Source organism: Musa acuminata, chromosome BXJ3-5, assembly GCF_036884655.1.
Source record: "Musa acuminata AAA Group cultivar baxijiao chromosome BXJ3-5, Cavendish_Baxijiao_AAA, whole genome shotgun sequence".
Classification (NCBI taxonomy): Eukaryota; Viridiplantae; Streptophyta; class Magnoliopsida; order Zingiberales; family Musaceae; genus Musa; species Musa acuminata.
Window position 1 is genome coordinate 11672501 of NC_088353.1, and position 19271 is coordinate 11691771.

General features: G+C 38.0%; 1 protein-coding gene across 1 annotated transcript; it reads right to left on the reverse strand.

Moving 5' to 3' along the window:
- Positions 1-5294: 5294 nt before the first annotated feature.
- LOC135637876 (thaumatin-like protein 1) lies at positions 5295-7405 on the reverse strand. Its single transcript, XM_065150731.1, has 3 exons — positions 7185-7405; positions 6441-7110; positions 5295-5805 (listed from the first exon to the last, which is right to left on the reverse strand). Exons 1-3 carry the CDS (start codon positions 7258-7260, stop codon positions 5550-5552), a joined length of 1002 nt encoding a protein of 333 aa, XP_065006803.1. The 5' UTR covers positions 7261-7405; the 3' UTR covers positions 5295-5549.
- Between the last annotated feature and the right edge of the window lie 11866 nt (positions 7406-19271).

The following is a 19271-nucleotide window of genomic DNA, read 5'->3' on the forward strand; positions in this document are numbered from 1 at the left end:
TAGAGATTTGAGTAATTCTTAGATTCTCTTATAAATAAATAAGATATTCACTATTAATACATAAATAATGTAAGAATGTTTGGTTGAAGTCTAAATCTAAGAAACATATTTCAAGACTTATTCTATTTTCCTTAGATAAATACTTACTTCACTAAATAAACTTAATATTTGAAAAGACATCTCATTGATCTCATGGATCATATAATAAAAGTATTGACAATAATCTTTATTTTATTATTTATATTTATTTTCAAAATAATTTATATTTTTATGAGGTGTTGTCAGAATATTTAATAGAAAAAATCATAAATTATAAGTATACACTTACCTTTGTACTATTTTGAATTCAAAATTATAATCTTACTCTCACTTTTTATCATTTTCTTTTTAAAATTATAAATCTAGCCCTACGTTTTATTGTTTTGCTCGGGAGTAACGTTGCTACTGTGGCATCCCCTGAATGGTTAAAAGAATCTATAGATTTTCTTTTTTTATAGTTTATCATACAACACAATTATATTACTTTCTAATCCCTCCCTCTTTCAAGATACACATCCTGATTACCTGTATTATTTTTATTTATTTAACTAGTGTTAGAGTCTTATCTTAATTCTCTATTATGTGCACACAAGAGAATCTATTTCCCAATTATATTTTAGATGACATTTTCAATAAAGTATTCGCAAAAGACAGAAGGAATACACTTAGGACAAATAATGTGGCTCTTGGCTTAACTTTCTAACTTTCTATTTCGCTTTATAATATTTTACCTTTTCTTTTCCGATTGATGGTAAAAAATTACTATTCTTGTTCTAACAGATAATTCAATCTTTTTTAAAAATAATTATAGTTCAAAATAATTATAAATTAAGAAATTGATCGTCTTATCAATTTTTTTGTACATTAAATTTTTAGAATATACTACTGAAGAAAAATATTTAGAATGTTCCTAGGAAGGTTTTTTTTTTTTTAATAGATATAGAGGATATAAGAAAAGATTTAGATTTATGTGAGAAGATGTGAAAAATCTTTTTGGATTAGATCCTTCATTATCGCTATATTTTCTCACATTCTATATACATAAACTTGGGTCATTCCTTAAGGGCAGCTTTGTCCCCGTTGTCTCCTCCACAACCTCCCTCTACTATTTGTTTTAAATAGTATCACGCGGATCTTATGCCAATAATTTAGCTTAAGCACCATTATTTAGCATTTGGATTACTAGCCGGCCTGCGCATCCAAGCATGGCTCTCAATCTCTTGGTATATCTTTTGTTAGGAGCATGATTGGAGACAAGCTCTTATCAGGAAATTATTCTAATCAATAATAAATAATACTATGGTATGGATTATATCTCTTATCAGGCCCACAAGGAGGATACATGTGAGAAAGTAATATCTTTTTCCCATTGCACATGCTACTGAGTACAAGTGGGGGTACCCCAATAATTGAGTCGACATACGTCATCTGACCAGCCACCAGCATGTTCGAGGACTTTAGTGCACACTTGAAATGCCAGGGAATGCCTAATGGAAGTTGCTGAAAGGTATCATAGTTTTTGTAGCATAAAAGATGATGGTGGGATGCAGATAGGTTCCCCTTCTCTTGGCAAAAGGTCAGTCAGCTTCTCATGCACTCGGGCAGGGTTATCAAATCATTCTAGGGCACAACCCTTACTACCAAAGCTAGGTTTTGTTCCTTCCAAGGTCTAGTGGCTCTTAAATCCACCAGGAGGAGCTCTGCTTTACAAATATTCTAGTGACGCTGGTCCTGCAGGAATCTGATCTACAGATATGGATCAGCAGAGCTAGAGAAATAGTGTTCCTGATGATGTGACAGTACTTGTGTGATCAGAAGTTCTCGGTCTCTACGTGTTCAGCAGCAATTTGTGTGGATCATGCTTTCATTATTTTTGAGTCTGTAATAATGATTCAAAGACTAAAGTGGACCTTCTGCCTGCTGCAAACCGTGTCCCCTCCCATCCTAATTATGATATCTGGCTTATCCATAAGGAAAATACAGCAAAATTTAACACAGGCTTTTGGCCTGCTGAAATGGTCCTATCTATTGCAAACTGCTCTTTCTTTTCAGGAATCCACTACTCGTGTGGGGCTCTCAGGAGTTTGACATGTCTTCAGATAGCTTCTGTTTGTTTCTCTGCAGTTCCATATGCTTTTGCTGTGCTTCTTTCACTTCGTTTCATTATCATCCTTCTTCTTCAGTTCATGGTTTGCTAAGTCACTGCAAATAGCTAGAGAACATACTTTTTCATATGAGGCTCAGTTGTGTGATCTCTTTGAGAGGCCAAACTCCACGTTTGGCAAAATATCCTCATGGAGATGAAGTGAAATTACCTTTTATCTGGCAAGGATATATCTTTGATGCCTGTTTGATGTGGTAGCAAAAGTAGCATCAACATCAGTTTGCAGTCTCAACATGACTAAAAGCCTGCAGATAATTCATATGGATGTAGAACTCAAAATAGCTGAAGGGAAATGTATGCAGTTCCAGATAATTCATTTGGATGTAGAACTCAAAATATGTGGGATGTCGAAACCTTAATCTGATAATTTTTTTCTTCTTTGAAAGTGTTAGCTGGCATAACCAGTAAATATATGATCAGATCACTAGAAGTTATATCATATTCTGTCTTCACTATTTATCATTCATTAAAACCAATATCAGAAGTAACTGAAAAATACATCCGCATAATGGTAAATTTCATAGAAATATTATATGATTTTTTATTTTATAGAGAAGTTATATGTTTAACATTTAAATGGATGAATTTATATATAAAGGCATTTCCTAAGGGCATATTATAAATTCAAGCGGTTTGTAATCTACTCATCGACGGATGCTTTTGAAATAAACCACTTTCCATATCACACTACACAAAGAACCTACTTTTCAGTAGAGTTAATGGTGCCAAAAAATAAATCTGAAACAGTGTATCACATCAAGCAAATTGATGCTGGCTCAGTGCATATTTCATGGTCCAGGCGAACGGTGGATGCATCAGTCCCAGTCACCACAAGTGCTGATGCAAAGTCAATGTTGCTTGGATCAAGTCAATATATAATCCCAATCCTTGTAATCAATTAATAACAATGACTGACCATTACATTACACAAAACGTGGATGAGACATCCATTGTAATCTAATGCAGCAAAATGAATTTGCCATATAGGTAACAATTAAAATTATTCGTATAAAAATGCATATTTTACAAATTCTTCATGTTAATTTCATCAAGTTTCATGAAAAATAATGGCGATTTAAATTTCATACGAACTTCTAAGAGTATATAATTGTAATATATATTCTATGGTGCCACCGTTATTTTAGGTACACATCTTTTGTCATTTATTAATATTATTTTGATTAACTCGCTCATAAAAAATATGATCTATTTTAGAAAAATATCCTTGAAAAGATTAAGAGCAATATATTTACCCATACCAATTTTGATATAGCATATGCATACCTCTAAATATTAGGATCCTCTACATATGCCCCTCGTAATAATGAAAAAAATTATGTTAATCATGGTTAACTGTGTATACATATTCAATGTACCAAAAAAAATCTTCATTATTTAATTGTTATGAAAAAGATAATTTTTTAAAAGATGTTTACGAATCAGAAACAAAATATATACGAGGCATATATTTGTGTATTTATATAATTGAAACTTAACATTATAAGGATGTTTTGAAAAACACTGTATTCGTAAAGATAAACAGGCACTTTTAGTAAAAGAAATAATTAATTATTTTTATAAAAAGATTATACTGATTAAACTATAAGGTTAACACATAGGAGATGGTATGTACGAGGACCACTGAATAAAACATTTGTCCTTTGGTATGCTAGTTCACGAGTAGTAGTAGTAGTAGTAGTGATCCTCCTTTTGAGACGGAGTCCAGCTAATAACATTGAGTTGGGATGTCAAAGTGAGAGAATCGAAGACTATGTTCTATAGAGTTCATGGCATAATCGTCTTCTTGCTGAGATAGCTTATGGCAGTTAGATTTGACTTTCAAGCTAGTGAGGCCTTCCTTTTATATGCTCCCAGAAGCCTCAAAAAGATGGTCATGTATTCAGCTTAGATGATGCTGCTTGCCCCTCTGAGGCTTTGATATTGTTGTTCTCATCTCAAATAACAAAACCTAAACCAATATTCCCAGAGAGCTAGCGCAGGATGAGTCATCATTTTCTAAGAAATAAAAGCAATGGTGTGTTAGAGTAGTCCTGTGACGAATGATAGATGATCCATGTTCCTTCTCCTCATGAGATTTGGTATAGTCTCTCATCATAATGATACCTCTACACCAAAGAGAGAAGGGAAGGGATCGACGGTTGAAAAATAAACAATCATTTACCCAAAGTATCAAAGAAAGGTTACTGTTAGCGGAGGAACCAAACTTGCAAAAGGGCTGACCATTGGTTGATTGGTAAGTTGTTCCTCATCATTAACTTTGGGGAGGAGGTTGGTTTGGATGCTTGCATTGGATTCCCTCACGAATATTCTCTCTATAGTTAGGATGCACGCCCTGAGCATTCAACACCCTTAAGTACCAGCTCCACGGGATATGGGCCCGCCTTAACGGAGGTGGTCCCACAATTATTTGAGAGAATTGGCATTTGCTTTGGAACATCTTAGTTTAGAACATGGCACATTCTATTCATCGATCTACAACGCAACCGAATCTACTGTCCAAGTACGTGCATGCATACCTACATGTGCCAACTTTTTATCAGCATCCACTACCCACAACCCACCAAGCAGGCGTGTGGGACACGGTATACAGGGAGTTGTGTTGTAGTGCTTATTTACCAGTATGTATAGTGATCAGATTTATAATAGATGATGTATAAATGAGTTGAACTTTGGATAGAATAATACCATACTAGGTAGAATAATAAGATGAGTAACTTGTTACCACTTCATATTTAGTTAGGTGTTTAGGGTGTAACTTTTACTTCTTTTCTAATGCCCACTATTGGTACATGTTATCCTAGAAATCAAGTATACTGACACAAATATATTCTTTCTGGTCCAACATTTATGACGGCTAGGTTGTCGTAACTCATAGTTCACTTATATATATAATCATGGTTAAAACAAGTAGTAATGTTGTTACAGTGAACCCATCAATCAGATCACCACTACCAACCACCTGCTGCAAGTCATCATCATATCATATAGGCAGACCAATAAATCACTCATTTTACTTCACTGCCCAAAAAGAATCAGATAATTGTCCCACATCACATCGTGCTCATCAACATAGCACACATAATGATATATATATATTAGCATTGTGTTTGCATAAAATGGTACACTATAGACACAGTTCATCAAAATTATATATAGGTTATGCGGTTGGTCCAACTTCCCCCTCCTACAACGGTAAGAATTAGCTTAGTGACCGTTGGGAATCTCGTAGGCCTTCATCTTTTTTTTGATCTTTAGGTTCAGGACGACCCTTTTACAGATCCGCTTTGACAAAGGAGATAGGGCGGGGCGTAGAATGGTGTCTGTCCTATGGAAGCAACAGTAGGATGTATGCTGTTGTGGCTGCAATTGAAGAGAAGGATAGGAAGAGGGCTTTCCTCCGTGTGGGGGTTGCGTCGCCCGTGGCCAAGCTTGCAAGCCAAGCGTCGTCTGCCAGCATCATTCCACCTGCCGGTTCTGATGTTGATGTTGATGCTGATGTTGAAGACGAAGTAGAAGACGGAGTCGAAGACGATGTTGGTTTTGGCGTTGAAGTTGAAGAAGAATCACTCGCTGATTTGAGACTGTACTCCGTTAACAAAAAGAACGAAAGGAAGCTTAGTTATCAGTATGCCTGTCCCAATTAACAAACACAAGCTACCGATCCTTTAGATAGGGTTGGAGCTGCGATCGTGACAGTAGCAAACGAGGAAAGGATTGGACAAGGCACAAGAAAAATCTTATCTTTGTCTTTGCTTTCTAAGCTTCCAATCAAAGGTAGAGATTGCGAATCAAATCATCAAGGAAAAATGAATAAAAAGGCGGACAAGATATTTCAAGCAAATTTGTATATCAAAAATTAAATGTTGAGATAAAATGCGAAATGGACAGACTGACATTAGCAAGAAAGAAGCCAGTCTTTTGATCAATGATGCCCGCACTCACTCCAGTACAGAAAGAAACAAATAATTGGTGGGAGATAAAGAAAAATCGCTCAAACCAGATGGTTTGCGCTGTTTCAAGATGAAGTCTTCTACTTAGAATGTAAGCAGCGTTCACATCTTCTCTTTCCAGCACACGAAAAGCCACAAGTTTACTTACGAAGCTCCAAATCCAACATAAGATGTGAAAAAAAGGCCAAATCAAAGCAAGAAGAGTCACAAAGAACAAATGCAGGTAAAACACTTGGTGTTTAGACATGAAGAAAATGGTTACATACCTTGGGGCAGATTCTGGGCAGAAGGTGATGGTGTAATCGGCTCCTCCAGAGCATGTGAAAGTACTGGTCGGGTCGTCGAAGGCGTAGCTGTACGACTTGGGGCACGCCGCCTTGAACACTTCCGAGTACGCCGTCGGCCGGCAGGTGGCCGGGCTAGCATACGCCCCGCTGCAGCAGTACTCGGGCTTCCTGAACGCATCGCACGCGCTGCGGCACGCCTCCCCCACCCTCAGCTCCGCCGGACACCGCTGGCTTATGTCCACCACGCAGCCAGCCGCCGCGCACCCCCGGCTCGCCTCCACCAGCACCGGCAGGTTGTAGCCGTCCACCAGGCTGACATCGTAGAAATCCCGCCCCGCCGACGAGGACGCGACAGTGAACTCGGCGAGCGTGGCGGGCGGGGCGGCCCCCGAGCCTTTGCACTCCACCTGGCCCGAGCCGCAGTCCCCGGTGGCGCAGGTCCAGGCGCCGCCGCCGGTAGAGGAGACGAAGCAGCCCGTCCGGGCCCAGAATCGACCGGACCAGCCGGCGGGGGATTGAAAGGAGCGAGAGGCCGCGGCCGCGAGCTCGAAGCCTGTGGGCTGCATCTGGGAGCTGCCGGCGTTGGAGAGGATCCCCGGCCACACCGTCTCCCCGCACTTGTTCACAAATGTGAATGTCGTGCTGTCCCCTGCACACAGCACGCCAGCATTCATAAGAAACCCCGAGACAAACGGCCCCATTAAAGCAGTACAGTTTTGTTACCTTCATGGAAGAAGAAGACTGAGAGGAGAAGAGCGAGACAAAGAAAGGTTGCAGGGGATGCAAGGAAGGAGTCCATCACAGGGTTGAGATGACGCTTGAAGAGTTCTCCGGCTTTATATTTTTCTTGCTTGGTTATTTGGTGATGATGGCAGAGGAAGGATGAGTCTCGGGAGGGTGCAGAGATCCACCACCCAAAAATTATCAGGAGAGTGAGTGAAAAGACGGGAAGGCTGCTGAAAGCCTGGGTAGCTCAATTTAGATGATGGTTGGGCCTTTTTCATTTTTGGTTTTGGGTTCTATTGTTTTCTGCTTCAATAAAGGAATCAACACCATTGAAATGTATGGGCGAACACCATCGAACGTTTCGATTTTGCATATGGAATCATTTCTGAAATTAAAATTATGATTTAGTTTCGATTTGATTTGACTCATTGATTTTCGATTGATAAAAAAATAAAATGTACTCAAATACAAAGTCAGTAGACTTTAAATCAAATTATTAACAATTATATTATCGAATCTATTTATATTTCATTTATATTTAATTGATTTTAAATCATATTTTGATTTTAATTTTTAGAAATCAAAACCAAATCGTACGATCTCGGTTTTGATTCGAGACAATTGAATCATTGATCCAATTTGATTTTAATTCTGAATCGATTCGATTTTAATTTAAATGTGATGATTTGAATTAAATCGTAGTCATTTCTATTGAAATGGAATGAATGGTCAATAATTTTGCATCAGAATCGTTTTTGATAGTCTTGACAATAAAAAATGTTAACATATCATATGCATCTCTCAGTTTATCGACAATATAAGAATGATTTTGTAAATAAACTCTTAGTTTCAGGCTTTTACCGTTCCATTTCCAAGCTTTTATCTTAGAGTAGTATTTCTATCTACGACATTTCACCATATAAGAAGTAAATGATTTGTATTTAAAAATCCCACTTCGAGACGCTTTATGAAAGCAAAACCTAAAATTAGGATTTTTTTTTTTAATAAATCGTAGTTCGTTTAAGAACTAAGCCACTGATAAACGAGTATTTTTAGATAGACCTAATCAAATCCAATCCTATAATAGCTTAGTCAATCCAATCCAACTCGAGTGTTAAATTGGAGCCAACATTCAACTTAGAATTTCCAAACTAAATCCCTCCTAATCCTAACCCTTCGCAGATTAAATCCACAGAAATCGAATCATATTAGTTGTTATGGTGGTGGCCTCGGCCTTCCAATCTATCTGTTTTGTCTCTCTTTTGCACGCAGCCTCAAGTCGCATCGACCGTTCTGCATCGCGCGATACCGCTTGATATTTGGCCTTGAACACGTGGCAACAGATCCTGCTATTGTCAAATGAGCATTAGACGGTGGAGCTCAGTTGTCTGGACTCGGATAGGATACAAGAATTTTATTTTCCATCTTGTCAGGTAGGTTGTTCAAAGGGAAAACGTGTCCCCACTCAGTTGGGACCCGTGAATTCCAAGTGTCAGCAGTCACCGACAACGCAATCATCCAATCCGGATCCAATACGAGATAATAAACAAGTCACTTCCTCATGACATTAATGGATTGTCATCTACGCACCTCGATGACCATTGTTAGTATGGCTAGCCTACATGTCGTCTCAGATATCATTTACGAGCCTTTGGCAATCGGTACAAATTATAAAGGACACTAATTAATATAGAATTTTCCTCATTATGATTTCTCAATCTCCAGATATAAACTACATATAAAAAAAAATACATTAATCTAATTTCATAGGACTTATAATTACAATCAAACTTCTAACTCTAATTCCAATTTAAACTCAAAGTTTGATTTTTTTTTTCTTAACACTGTAATTATCATCAACAGAAGAAAAGATCATCTTGATGTGATAACATTATCAAGAGTCACACGAGGAACACGACGATATTGGAGGTTGATAGGTTGAAGGTAATGTGATTAGTATTTTTAATGGATGGTTTTTCATCAGATTGTGTTTATTCTAGAACTTAACTCTTGTCGATTAAAAATATTACTTGTACGAAGAAGATAGCCAGATAACACAAAAAAAATCAAATCATTCTTGCGTTTCTAGCATAACATCTTTTTATATTGTATCGATGTGGAATTTGTTAGAAAATAAATAGATAAACAAGTTATAGAATAAGTTGATTGTTATTAACATATCCTCCTTCCTTTTATACAGGTTAGAAGGGAGAATTTTCCTCAACAGATTAGAGAGATTTCCTCAAACAGTTAGGGAAATCTCATCTACTTATCATGCCCCCACAAGATGGTGCTCCGATCAAGGAGGCCAATCTTGGACTGATGTAATGCAAAAAGTTTACGAGCTAGAGGCTTCGTAAATGAGTCGGCCAATTGATCAGCCGTATGAACATGAGAAACACGAAGTTGACGGCGGACAACTTGATCGCGTACAAAGTAGAAATCGATAGCAATATGTTTCATGTAGGAGTGGAATACCGGATTAGCGCACAGATAGGTAGCTCCAATGTTATCACAATATATTATAGGGGTGGAATCGATGTTGAGTTCCTAGAGTAGATTCATGATCCAATTGAGTTCTGCAGTGGTAGCAGCAATGGCATGGTATTCAGCTTCAGTTGTAGACCGAGCGACTGTCTTTTGCTTCTTAGAACTCCAACTGACTGGATGAGCACCAAGGAAGATAATATACCCTGATGTGGATGTTCTATCATCAAGGTTACCTACCCAATTAGCATCGGCAAAGGCATGAAGACAAAGTGGAGAGTGTTTACGAAAAAAGAGTCCATGATTTATGGTCCCTTTAAGATATCGTACAAGTCTCTTGACCGCAGACCAGTGTAGAGTAGATGGTTGATGCATAAATTGTGATAATTTGTTGACAGCAAATGAGATGTCTGGACGCGTGAGAGCTAAGTATTGTAAAGAGCCAACAACTTGGCGGTATTGAGTGGGTTCTGTAGCAGGACTTCCATCCGATAATTTGAGAGAACCACTGGTAGAGATGGGGGTTGTAACTGCATTTGCATTCTGCATGTTTGTCTTTAATAACAAATCTTGAATGTACTTACGTTGTGATAAAAGGAGACCGGAAGATGTGAAGGTAGCTTCGACGCCCAGAAAGTAGCTCAAGGGTCCGAGATCCTTAAGCGAGAATCGAGCTGCCAGTTGTTTGATGAACGCTTGGATGCTGATGGGATTATTGCCTGTGACAATAATATCATCCACATATACCAGAATATACATTGTGTTTCCATGATAATGTCGCAGAAACAACGAAGTGTCAGATTTGGAGTTAAGAAAGCCGACAGAAGTAAAAAATGAGCTAAGTTCAGTGTACCAAGCTCTCGGAGCCTGACGAAGTCCATAAATGGCTTTCCGAAGTTTGCAAACATGCTGTGGATATTGAGGATGAGTAAAATTGGGGGGTTGTTACATAAAAACATCTTCGGATAGAGATCCCTGTAGAAAGGCATTATTAACATCCAATTGTCGTAATTGCCAGCCTTTAGTGGTAGCCATACTCAAGATGAGCCGGATTGTAGTGGGTTTAACAACAGGACTAAACGTCTCAGTGAAATCAACCTCAGGTCGTTGATGAAACCCTTTGGCGACCAAGCGTGTCTTATATCGGGCAACAGAGCCATCTGGGTTCCGCTTAATTCTAAAGACCCACTTACACCCGATGATGTTTTGTGAAGGATGGAAAGGAATGAGATCCCACGTTGAATTATGGAGGAGGGCATTATATTCCTCACTCATGGCAGTACGCCAATGTGAAGATTTTTGGGCTTGAGTGAAGGTGGTGGGTTCAACGTTGAGGGATAAGGAATTCATGATAGCTTGTAGGTTAAGTACCTGACGAGGTTTAAAAATACCATGCTTAGAGTGAGTGGTCATAGGATGATTAGAGACGACAGGATTGGGAGGTGATGTTGGGTGAGGATCTGTGGGATAAGTCGGGTCAAGTGGAGACACGTCAGGGGCACTTGGGCAAGAAGGAGGTAAAGAGGATGGTTGTGTTTTGGAATATATTGCCCCATCAATTGGGGAAGAGTGGAGTGGAGTAGGAACGGGCAAGTGTTGAACTGGAGTGATATAGTGCGGATCAGGAGGGGAGGAAGTAGACGAAGTCATGGGAGGCTCGTCCGATTGGACCGAAGGTATACCCTAGTGAGATAGTGAAGTGGTCTGTATGGCAGGATATAGAAGGGTTTTGAAAGGAAAGTTAGACTCAACAAAGATAACGTGACGTGATATGAAGATTTTGTGAGTGTGGAGATTATAGCAGCGGAAAGCATTATGTTTAAGTGAGTAACCAATAAAGACACAAGGAGTAGATCGGGATGTTAACTTATGAGAGGCATAGGGACGTAACCAAGGATAACATAAACAACCGAACACTCGGAGTTTACGAAGGTTAGGGGGTTTGTGAAATAGTGTGTCAAAGGGGGACCGGTATTGTAGAACTGGTGTAGGCATTCGATTAATTAGGTAGATAGCAGTTTGAAAGGCTGCTGTCCAAAAAGTTGAAGGCATGGAAGCCTGATGTAGAAGTGTGAGTCCAGTTTCTACTATATGCCGATGTTTGCGTTCGGCAGAACCAACTAGTTGAGGAGTATGTGGGGGAGACTTGAGATGTTGAATGCCACAAGCTGAGAGATGGGATGCCAGGGCTTGATATTCACCACCACCATCAGAGTAGACTAATTTAATGGTAGACTGAAAATAGTTTTCGACCAACTTCTGGAAAGTGGAAAAAATGCGAGAAACGCCAGATTTATGGGAAAGAGGATATATCCATGTGTACTTAGAGAAGTGATCTACGAAAATAACATAAAATCGGAACTTATCAAAAGATAAGATTGGAGCAGGACCCCAAACATCAGTATATATAATTTCAAAAGGTTTAGAAGAGGAAATAGAAGAGGAGCCAAAAGGCTGCCGATGACTCTTATTACTAAGACAAGCATCACAATGCATCATAGAATTAATGGACTTAAAAAAAGGAAGAGAGTGACGAGATAATAATTTCTGCTGAATAAAGGACGAGGGATGACCAAGCCGACGATGCCACACATCAATTGGAGCCGCAACAGAAGAATGAACAGTGGGCCGGGTTATTCGAGAGGTTGACGGCCATTCGTAAATGTTGTCTTTATTCGGGCCTTGGACCAATGATGCCCCCGTGCTCAAGTCCTTAACAAGAAATGAATCAGGAAAGAATTCAATGGAAGTATTGTTATGTTTGCAAAATTGAGAAACAGAAATGAGGTTGCGTTTAATATGAGGGGCACATAAAACATCATCGAGGGTAAATATATTAGAGTCAGAATTAAGCGTTGTGGAACCAGTATGAGTTATAGGAAGTCCTTTACCATCACCGATGATGATATCTTCATCGCCGCCATAGGGATTGTGAAGAGGCAAATTCTGAAGATCAGCGGTGATGTGATGAGAGGCACCAGAGTCGACAATCCAGTTGGACTGGCTAGGTGTCGGAGAAGTTAGGAGATTTGCCTAAGGCCAGTGTGACGGAGCAGGGAGGCGGGGACGAGACCGGCAAACTTTAGCGGAGTGGCCGACTTTGTCACACAGTTGGCAAACGACTCGTCTTTGATGGCTCGGTAGGGCAGGACGCTAAGACGGATGATGGCTGGAGTTGCCACTTTATGAGAAGTGATGACTAGGAGGATAGGAGGGGTGTTGCATGGAACTCACAGAATCAAGAGGCGTAGTAGCCAAACCTTGGGTGATGTTCGGCGAGTACCGAGTGCTCTTCCGTTTAGACTTATTACTGACTTGAGCAGTGACAGTTGATCCAGGCAGTTTGTCCGCACGCTTCAAGTACATCTCGTAGTCAGTCAGCTTATCATAAAGATCTTCAAAAGAGACTGGCGAGTCGCGTGCCCGAATTGCAGCAGCCAATTCCTTGTAGTCGGTGTCGAGACCATTGAGGGTATGAATGACAACCTCTTCGTCACATAGGGAATGATTTATCAAGGCCAAGTCATCAATGATAACCTTGATATGTTGTAGATAATCAGAGATACTACTTCCCTCTTGTTTTGTCACCATAAGCTTGGATAGAAGACTGAGCTTGTGAGTACGCGAATGATTTGCTAGGGTGGTTTGCAGTGTAGACCATGCATCAGCAGCTGTCACACAGGAAGATATCAAGGGAGCAACGGATCCAACAACTGAAGCTTGAATAGCTTGGAGAATGAGACGATCTTGACGTAGCCATAGTTTGTGAGCTGGATTGGGTACTGGACTGGGATCGCCGGGGATGTTGAGCATGGCCGGAGGACATTTGAAGGAGCCATCAATGTAACCTAGCAAGTCGTATCCAAATAAAAGATTAGAAAATTGAGCTCGTCAAGACGCATAGTTGCCACCCTTTGATAACTTAAAGGGTATCAGCGTGGCAGCATTGATGGAGATAAGCCCTGTAGAAGAACAAGAAGTGGGAGTCCCTATAGGAACTGAAACATCAGAAGAAGTGAACGAAGACATTTTTTTTATTTTTTTTAGAAGAGGTGGAGAATGAGGGAGGGGGCTGCTGCTATAGATTGCTGCAGCAGATTGGGCAATCTACAATAGTGCCCAAAGTTGTCGGCAGCTGTTGTGGATTGCTTCTTGCTGTAGCAGATTGTAGAGGCTGTAGTTCGCCGAAAGATGCCACGAAAACTACAGCGATACTCAAGACTGTGGTTCGCTGCTGTGGATTGTTGCTTGCTGTAGCGGATTGTAGAGGCTGCAGTTCGCCGGAAGATGGCTGCGAAAACTGCAGCGGTACTCAAGACTGCGGTTCGTCGGGAAATGGCCGCGAAAATCTACAGTGTTACTCAAGGAAACTACAGTGAGAGAAATCTGCAGCAATTAGATGTAGACTGTGGTTCGCTGCTGTGGATTGCTGCTTGCTGCAGCGGATTGTAGAGGCTGCAGTTCGCCGGAAGATGGCTGCGAAAACTGCAATGGTATTCAAGACTACGGTTCGTCGGGAAATGGCCGCGAAAATCTGTAGTGTTACTCAAGGAAACTGTAGTGAGAGAAATCTACAGCAATTAGATGTATAGAGAAAAGCGGTAGCGAAAGCTGCTATGGTAGAGGAAGGAAGATGCAGCGGTTGCGACTGCTGTTGGCCGGGAAGCGAGGAAGATATCGCTGTTCGCCGTTCATCGCTATTGAGGAGGCAGTGAGAGAATGTTTTCCTCCTTGCGTGACGATGACGGAGAGTGTTTGTTGTAGGCAGCAAATAGGAGAGGGAGCAAGGCCGGCGAAGAAAAGCAAGACCGGCGATGAAGAAAGAGAAGAAGTGGATGAGCAGATCCAAGACGATGCTCATTAGCACTGGCTCTGAATTCTTGTCTTGTGCTTCTTCTTGAGGCAACGTGTTACCGTGGCCGCTTGGCTAACACACGGTGATATTGTTGTCGCCAAGGAGGAACTGCTCTGATACCATATTAGAAAATAAATAGATAAATAAGTTGTAGAAGAAGTTGATTGTTATTAACATATCCTCCTTCCTTTTATATAAGTTAGAAGGGAGAATTTTCCTCAACTTCCCTCAACAGAGTAAAGAGATTTCCTCAAACAGTTAGAGAAATCTCATCTGCTTATCACAATTCTCATGCATGGTAATTCGAACCTATCCGACTATCATGTTAACTACTTAATCATGATTATGACTATATTTAAAAAAAGTTTTAAATATCTAAAATATCATATGTTATTTTTAACAATTATTTGACCTCTCATATTTTAGATAGTCTTGAAGGAAGTATTAATGTTAATTTGAGTTCCAATGTTTTTATCCCAGTGATCAATTTTGATGAACAGCTAAAACGAAGTATTTGGAAGTTCTGGAGCTTTGCAAGTATATAGATGCTAAACTTAAATTTAGAGGATCAAACAAATAAATCACTAACTCGAGAGGGATTTATATTTAATTTTGCCTTTCTAGATCTACATTGTTGTCTTTTCATAATCGTCGCCATTTTATACCTTTTCAAATAACAAAAAACTTGTACATTTAAAACACAACTTTTAATGCTATCATATATTCGTCATCGTACATGCAAGTTTTTATATTAGCGTGATGTCTTTTCATTATCACCACCTCCCTATACTTTTCTTATAAGCTGATTATTGTTTCGATCATTAAAGTGCTTGCATGTTATGTATCTCAGTCTTTTCATCATGCTGCATATATGATGATTATAATAATATCATCTTCATGTCACTCAGTGAGATTCAAGACTTGATGAGTCACACAATTATCACTGTATTCATCGAGCAATAATGTCGAGTCTCATTTGTTACGTGTAGGTGTCAAAACACTTATAAAGAATGCAACTAATTTAGTGTTCTTTTGGTATATATACCTATTGGACATGAACGGAACTATTGTCAGTCGGTTTCAGGATGAGTAGAGACAATTGAATTGGATTTAGATTAAATACCTAAATTGCACATCAGATTCGAAAATGCTAAAGACACTGATGGAAGGAAGCCTTTGGATTTTTCTATTTGACGTTGTTGGAAAAGTAAGTAATTTGGAAGACGGATTACTCTTTGATGATTCATAGAATAAGGATTATAGAGAAGAAGATAAAAGACATTAATAACAACGTTTTTTAATTAATCACAGTTACTTTCGATCTAAACCTGTCCTAACTAAATAATATAACTTCTAATTCTAGTAGAATCCTTAAACAGACTCTTTGTTTAAATATAAATTTTAATATAACGTTATAAAAGATATTAGTCTTTTTTTTTTTTTTCTCTCTCGGTTTCCGTCAAAGTTGTCAGTAAAAGAATTAGCATCTCGTGTTTGTCTATGCAAGCTCGACAACGTTATATTGGATGCAACGGCAACCAGCCTAGCTTAGCTAGACACTGTTTGGATTGCCCCGTTTTATGTTGACATTAGAATAGACAAGCATCACACTTGTATCTATCATTAGCGACATTCGGTCATAAAATGTGGTCTATCATTTAGCTTAGCTAATCATGATGATGGCAGCCTAAGAGTTCATCATTTTAAAGACGGGAGAAATCGACTGTGATAGAATCCTTTTTTTTTGAGACGTTTGGAGCAAAGGAGCAATATCAACTCCATATCCCTTAAGTGTGTTATTATTATTATTATTATTATTATTATTTTGTCAATACCAGTAGATGAGGCATGATCCTAATTTATATTTTTAAACACATATTATTAATCAAAGATATATCTAGCATGACCAAATGAAGATTTGAATTCAGGATCTTTTGCTCTATAATAATCTTAAAGACAGTTAGGAAGAATAGATGACAAATTCTCTCAAAAGCTTAAGCAATTAAGAACAGGCTTAATATACGTTTCAACATCTCTCTCTCACGAGCAAGTGGGTTAGACTTGATGTGTGAATGATATCCGAGTGATATAAACACGAATAAAACATGGATACTGTATAAATATTTTTAATTAAACATAAACGAGCAGAGCAGATACAGGATATGATCTTATGACCTGCTTTGATACCATCTTAATATATGATTGAGTGACTACTTATCTCAAAAGCTAATATATTAGGAAGGGGCTCCATATCGAGTGATGATGGTCCCAAAAATTCATAGGTAACTTCAAATAAATTTGAGTAAACTATTATTATATACTCTGAATGCCCCTAAAATAGTGACATGACGATTCAATGACCATGGGTTAGACTTAGTTCAAGTTTGACCATAGTCTTTCTTCCAACCGATTTATCACATGATCACTTCCATGGAAACTCATGCACATTATAATTAAATAATAAATAATGACAATCAATATACTCAAAAGATTAACTTGATATAACAAAGTCATTATATCACAAAAGAATCTCTTAACTATTTTATATTTCCAAGTCTCATTTTTATTTAACAAAAAATTCTTCCTAACATATGTGAAGTACGGATACATACTTGGATGAATTACCATGAAGATGGGGGAGGCCATGAGTATTTACAATTTTAAGTATTTGGTAAATAATAGATAAAAACTACATTTTAAATGTGCATTGACATAAGTCTTATTTAGTAAAATTATTTTTTCAAAGTTTATTGAATATTTTATAACAAATTTACCCTTATAATATTTTTAATATTTATTAAAAATAAATAAAATAAATATATTTTTATTTTAAATTAATAAGAAAGTAAACAAAATAAATAAATGTATGGAATCTTATAAAAATTTTATAGGGCTCGAATATATATAATAAATAAAAATATATTAATATAAATAAATAAATAAATAAAAATTTCATCTTGTAGAAAATATAAATCATGTTGATTTATTACTAAATTATTTTAACAATTTTATATAAATTCATAGGGTACTTTGAAAATTTAAAAAATTATATTAACATTTTGCAAATACCAAAATGCTAATGATATTATAAGGTACTTCAATATTTGAGTATTTTCAATATAATATCGAGGCTAGATACGATTTTAAAAAAGGTTATAAAATATAAATTCATATTTGAAATATGCATTAGGCGCTCGAAACATATTTTAAATGTATTCTCAAATGCACTTAGAATCCACAATGCTGTATAAACAATACATACGGAACATTTACCACTCATCTTCATTTTTACTTACTATAAACACATGTTTTTTTACATTGATAAATTTATGACAAATGATAATTCATAATTAAAATAATCATACATAGATAAATTTAATAATTAACACATTATGGAATCATGTTATGATATAAGCATTTAAAGGAGTATATAATATTTTGCTTACCCTAATTTTTATTATTCTAAAATAATAATTAAAATTTTATTTAATTATAAAATAAATTTTAAAAAAATCTATTCAGGTCGAGAACCACTTACCCGAGTCCAAAATTTTGCTCAATCACATAATTAGTTATCTTCTTGTTGGGTCTCGAGAATATCACCCTAATAGCTTAAGTGTCAACTCCTAATCTCTGCTAAAAATATATTATATGTAAATCGATTATTTTTTTTATTTTTATTTCAGTACGTAAGTGTGGAAAACATTGCATTGACTTCTTTAGCACCTTCAACCATTACCTTAGTAAACATATGAGGTAATTATAGGTTACCCTCTATAGTTATCTATGATTAGCATTTCGACCTATACTTTAAAAAGTAAAATTAAGATCCCTATACTTATAAAATATTTAATCTCAATTCTCCTCATGTCATCAACTTTGTTGATGGAAAAAATCACATATGCCGTCATGTGCAAAAGGGCACAATTGGAAAGGATAAAATAATAATTTTAATATCTTTTAAATTATTAATTTCATAAGAATCTTTTTTCAACGTGTTGTCATATAAACTTCTCTACTTTCCTCCCCTCCGGTACCCTCCTCTCCAGTTGCGTTATGGACAATAGATCAACGGTGGTATTAGTGGTGCATGAGGCTGGTGGTGTTCTAGAGGAGATTCGGGCATCGCCTCAAAGCGCTGCCTTGAAGGTCGGTGGCATTCAAGATAGCCTATCGATGCTCCTCTTTACAACCTACTCACTTGCCACCCTTTCATCCCCTCCTTGGCTAGTGGTAGCCTTGTTGTTTGCCTCAGCTTTACCCTCCCCTACCACATTGGTATCCCGGTAGGACTTGATGAATCAGAGCTTGAGGACAATGAAGAGAAGGCTGCCTCTCAATCCTGTGAAGGGCAAGGGCTAGGGCGCCACCTCGAAGTGTCACTTTCGTCCTCTCTTTTCCTTTCTTGAGGATCTAATATCGCCCCTCTTTCCAACTTGTTCACTCGTCACCCTATTATCCCCACCGTGGTCGATGGTGACGTTGTTATCCGTCGCAACCTCACCCTCTACCACATTGGTGTCTCGGTGAGCCTCGACGAATCATAGTGCAAGGTTGACAAAGAGGATGAGGCTATCTCTCGAACATGTGAAGGGCAACGACCAGGGCGTCGCCTTGAAACATTGCTTTTTCCTCTTCTCCACTTTCTTGAGAACCCACCATTACCCCTTTTTCTAATCTAGTTGCCCATCGTCCTATCATCCCTGCCCTAGTTGGCAGTAGCCTCACTCTCCCCTACCACA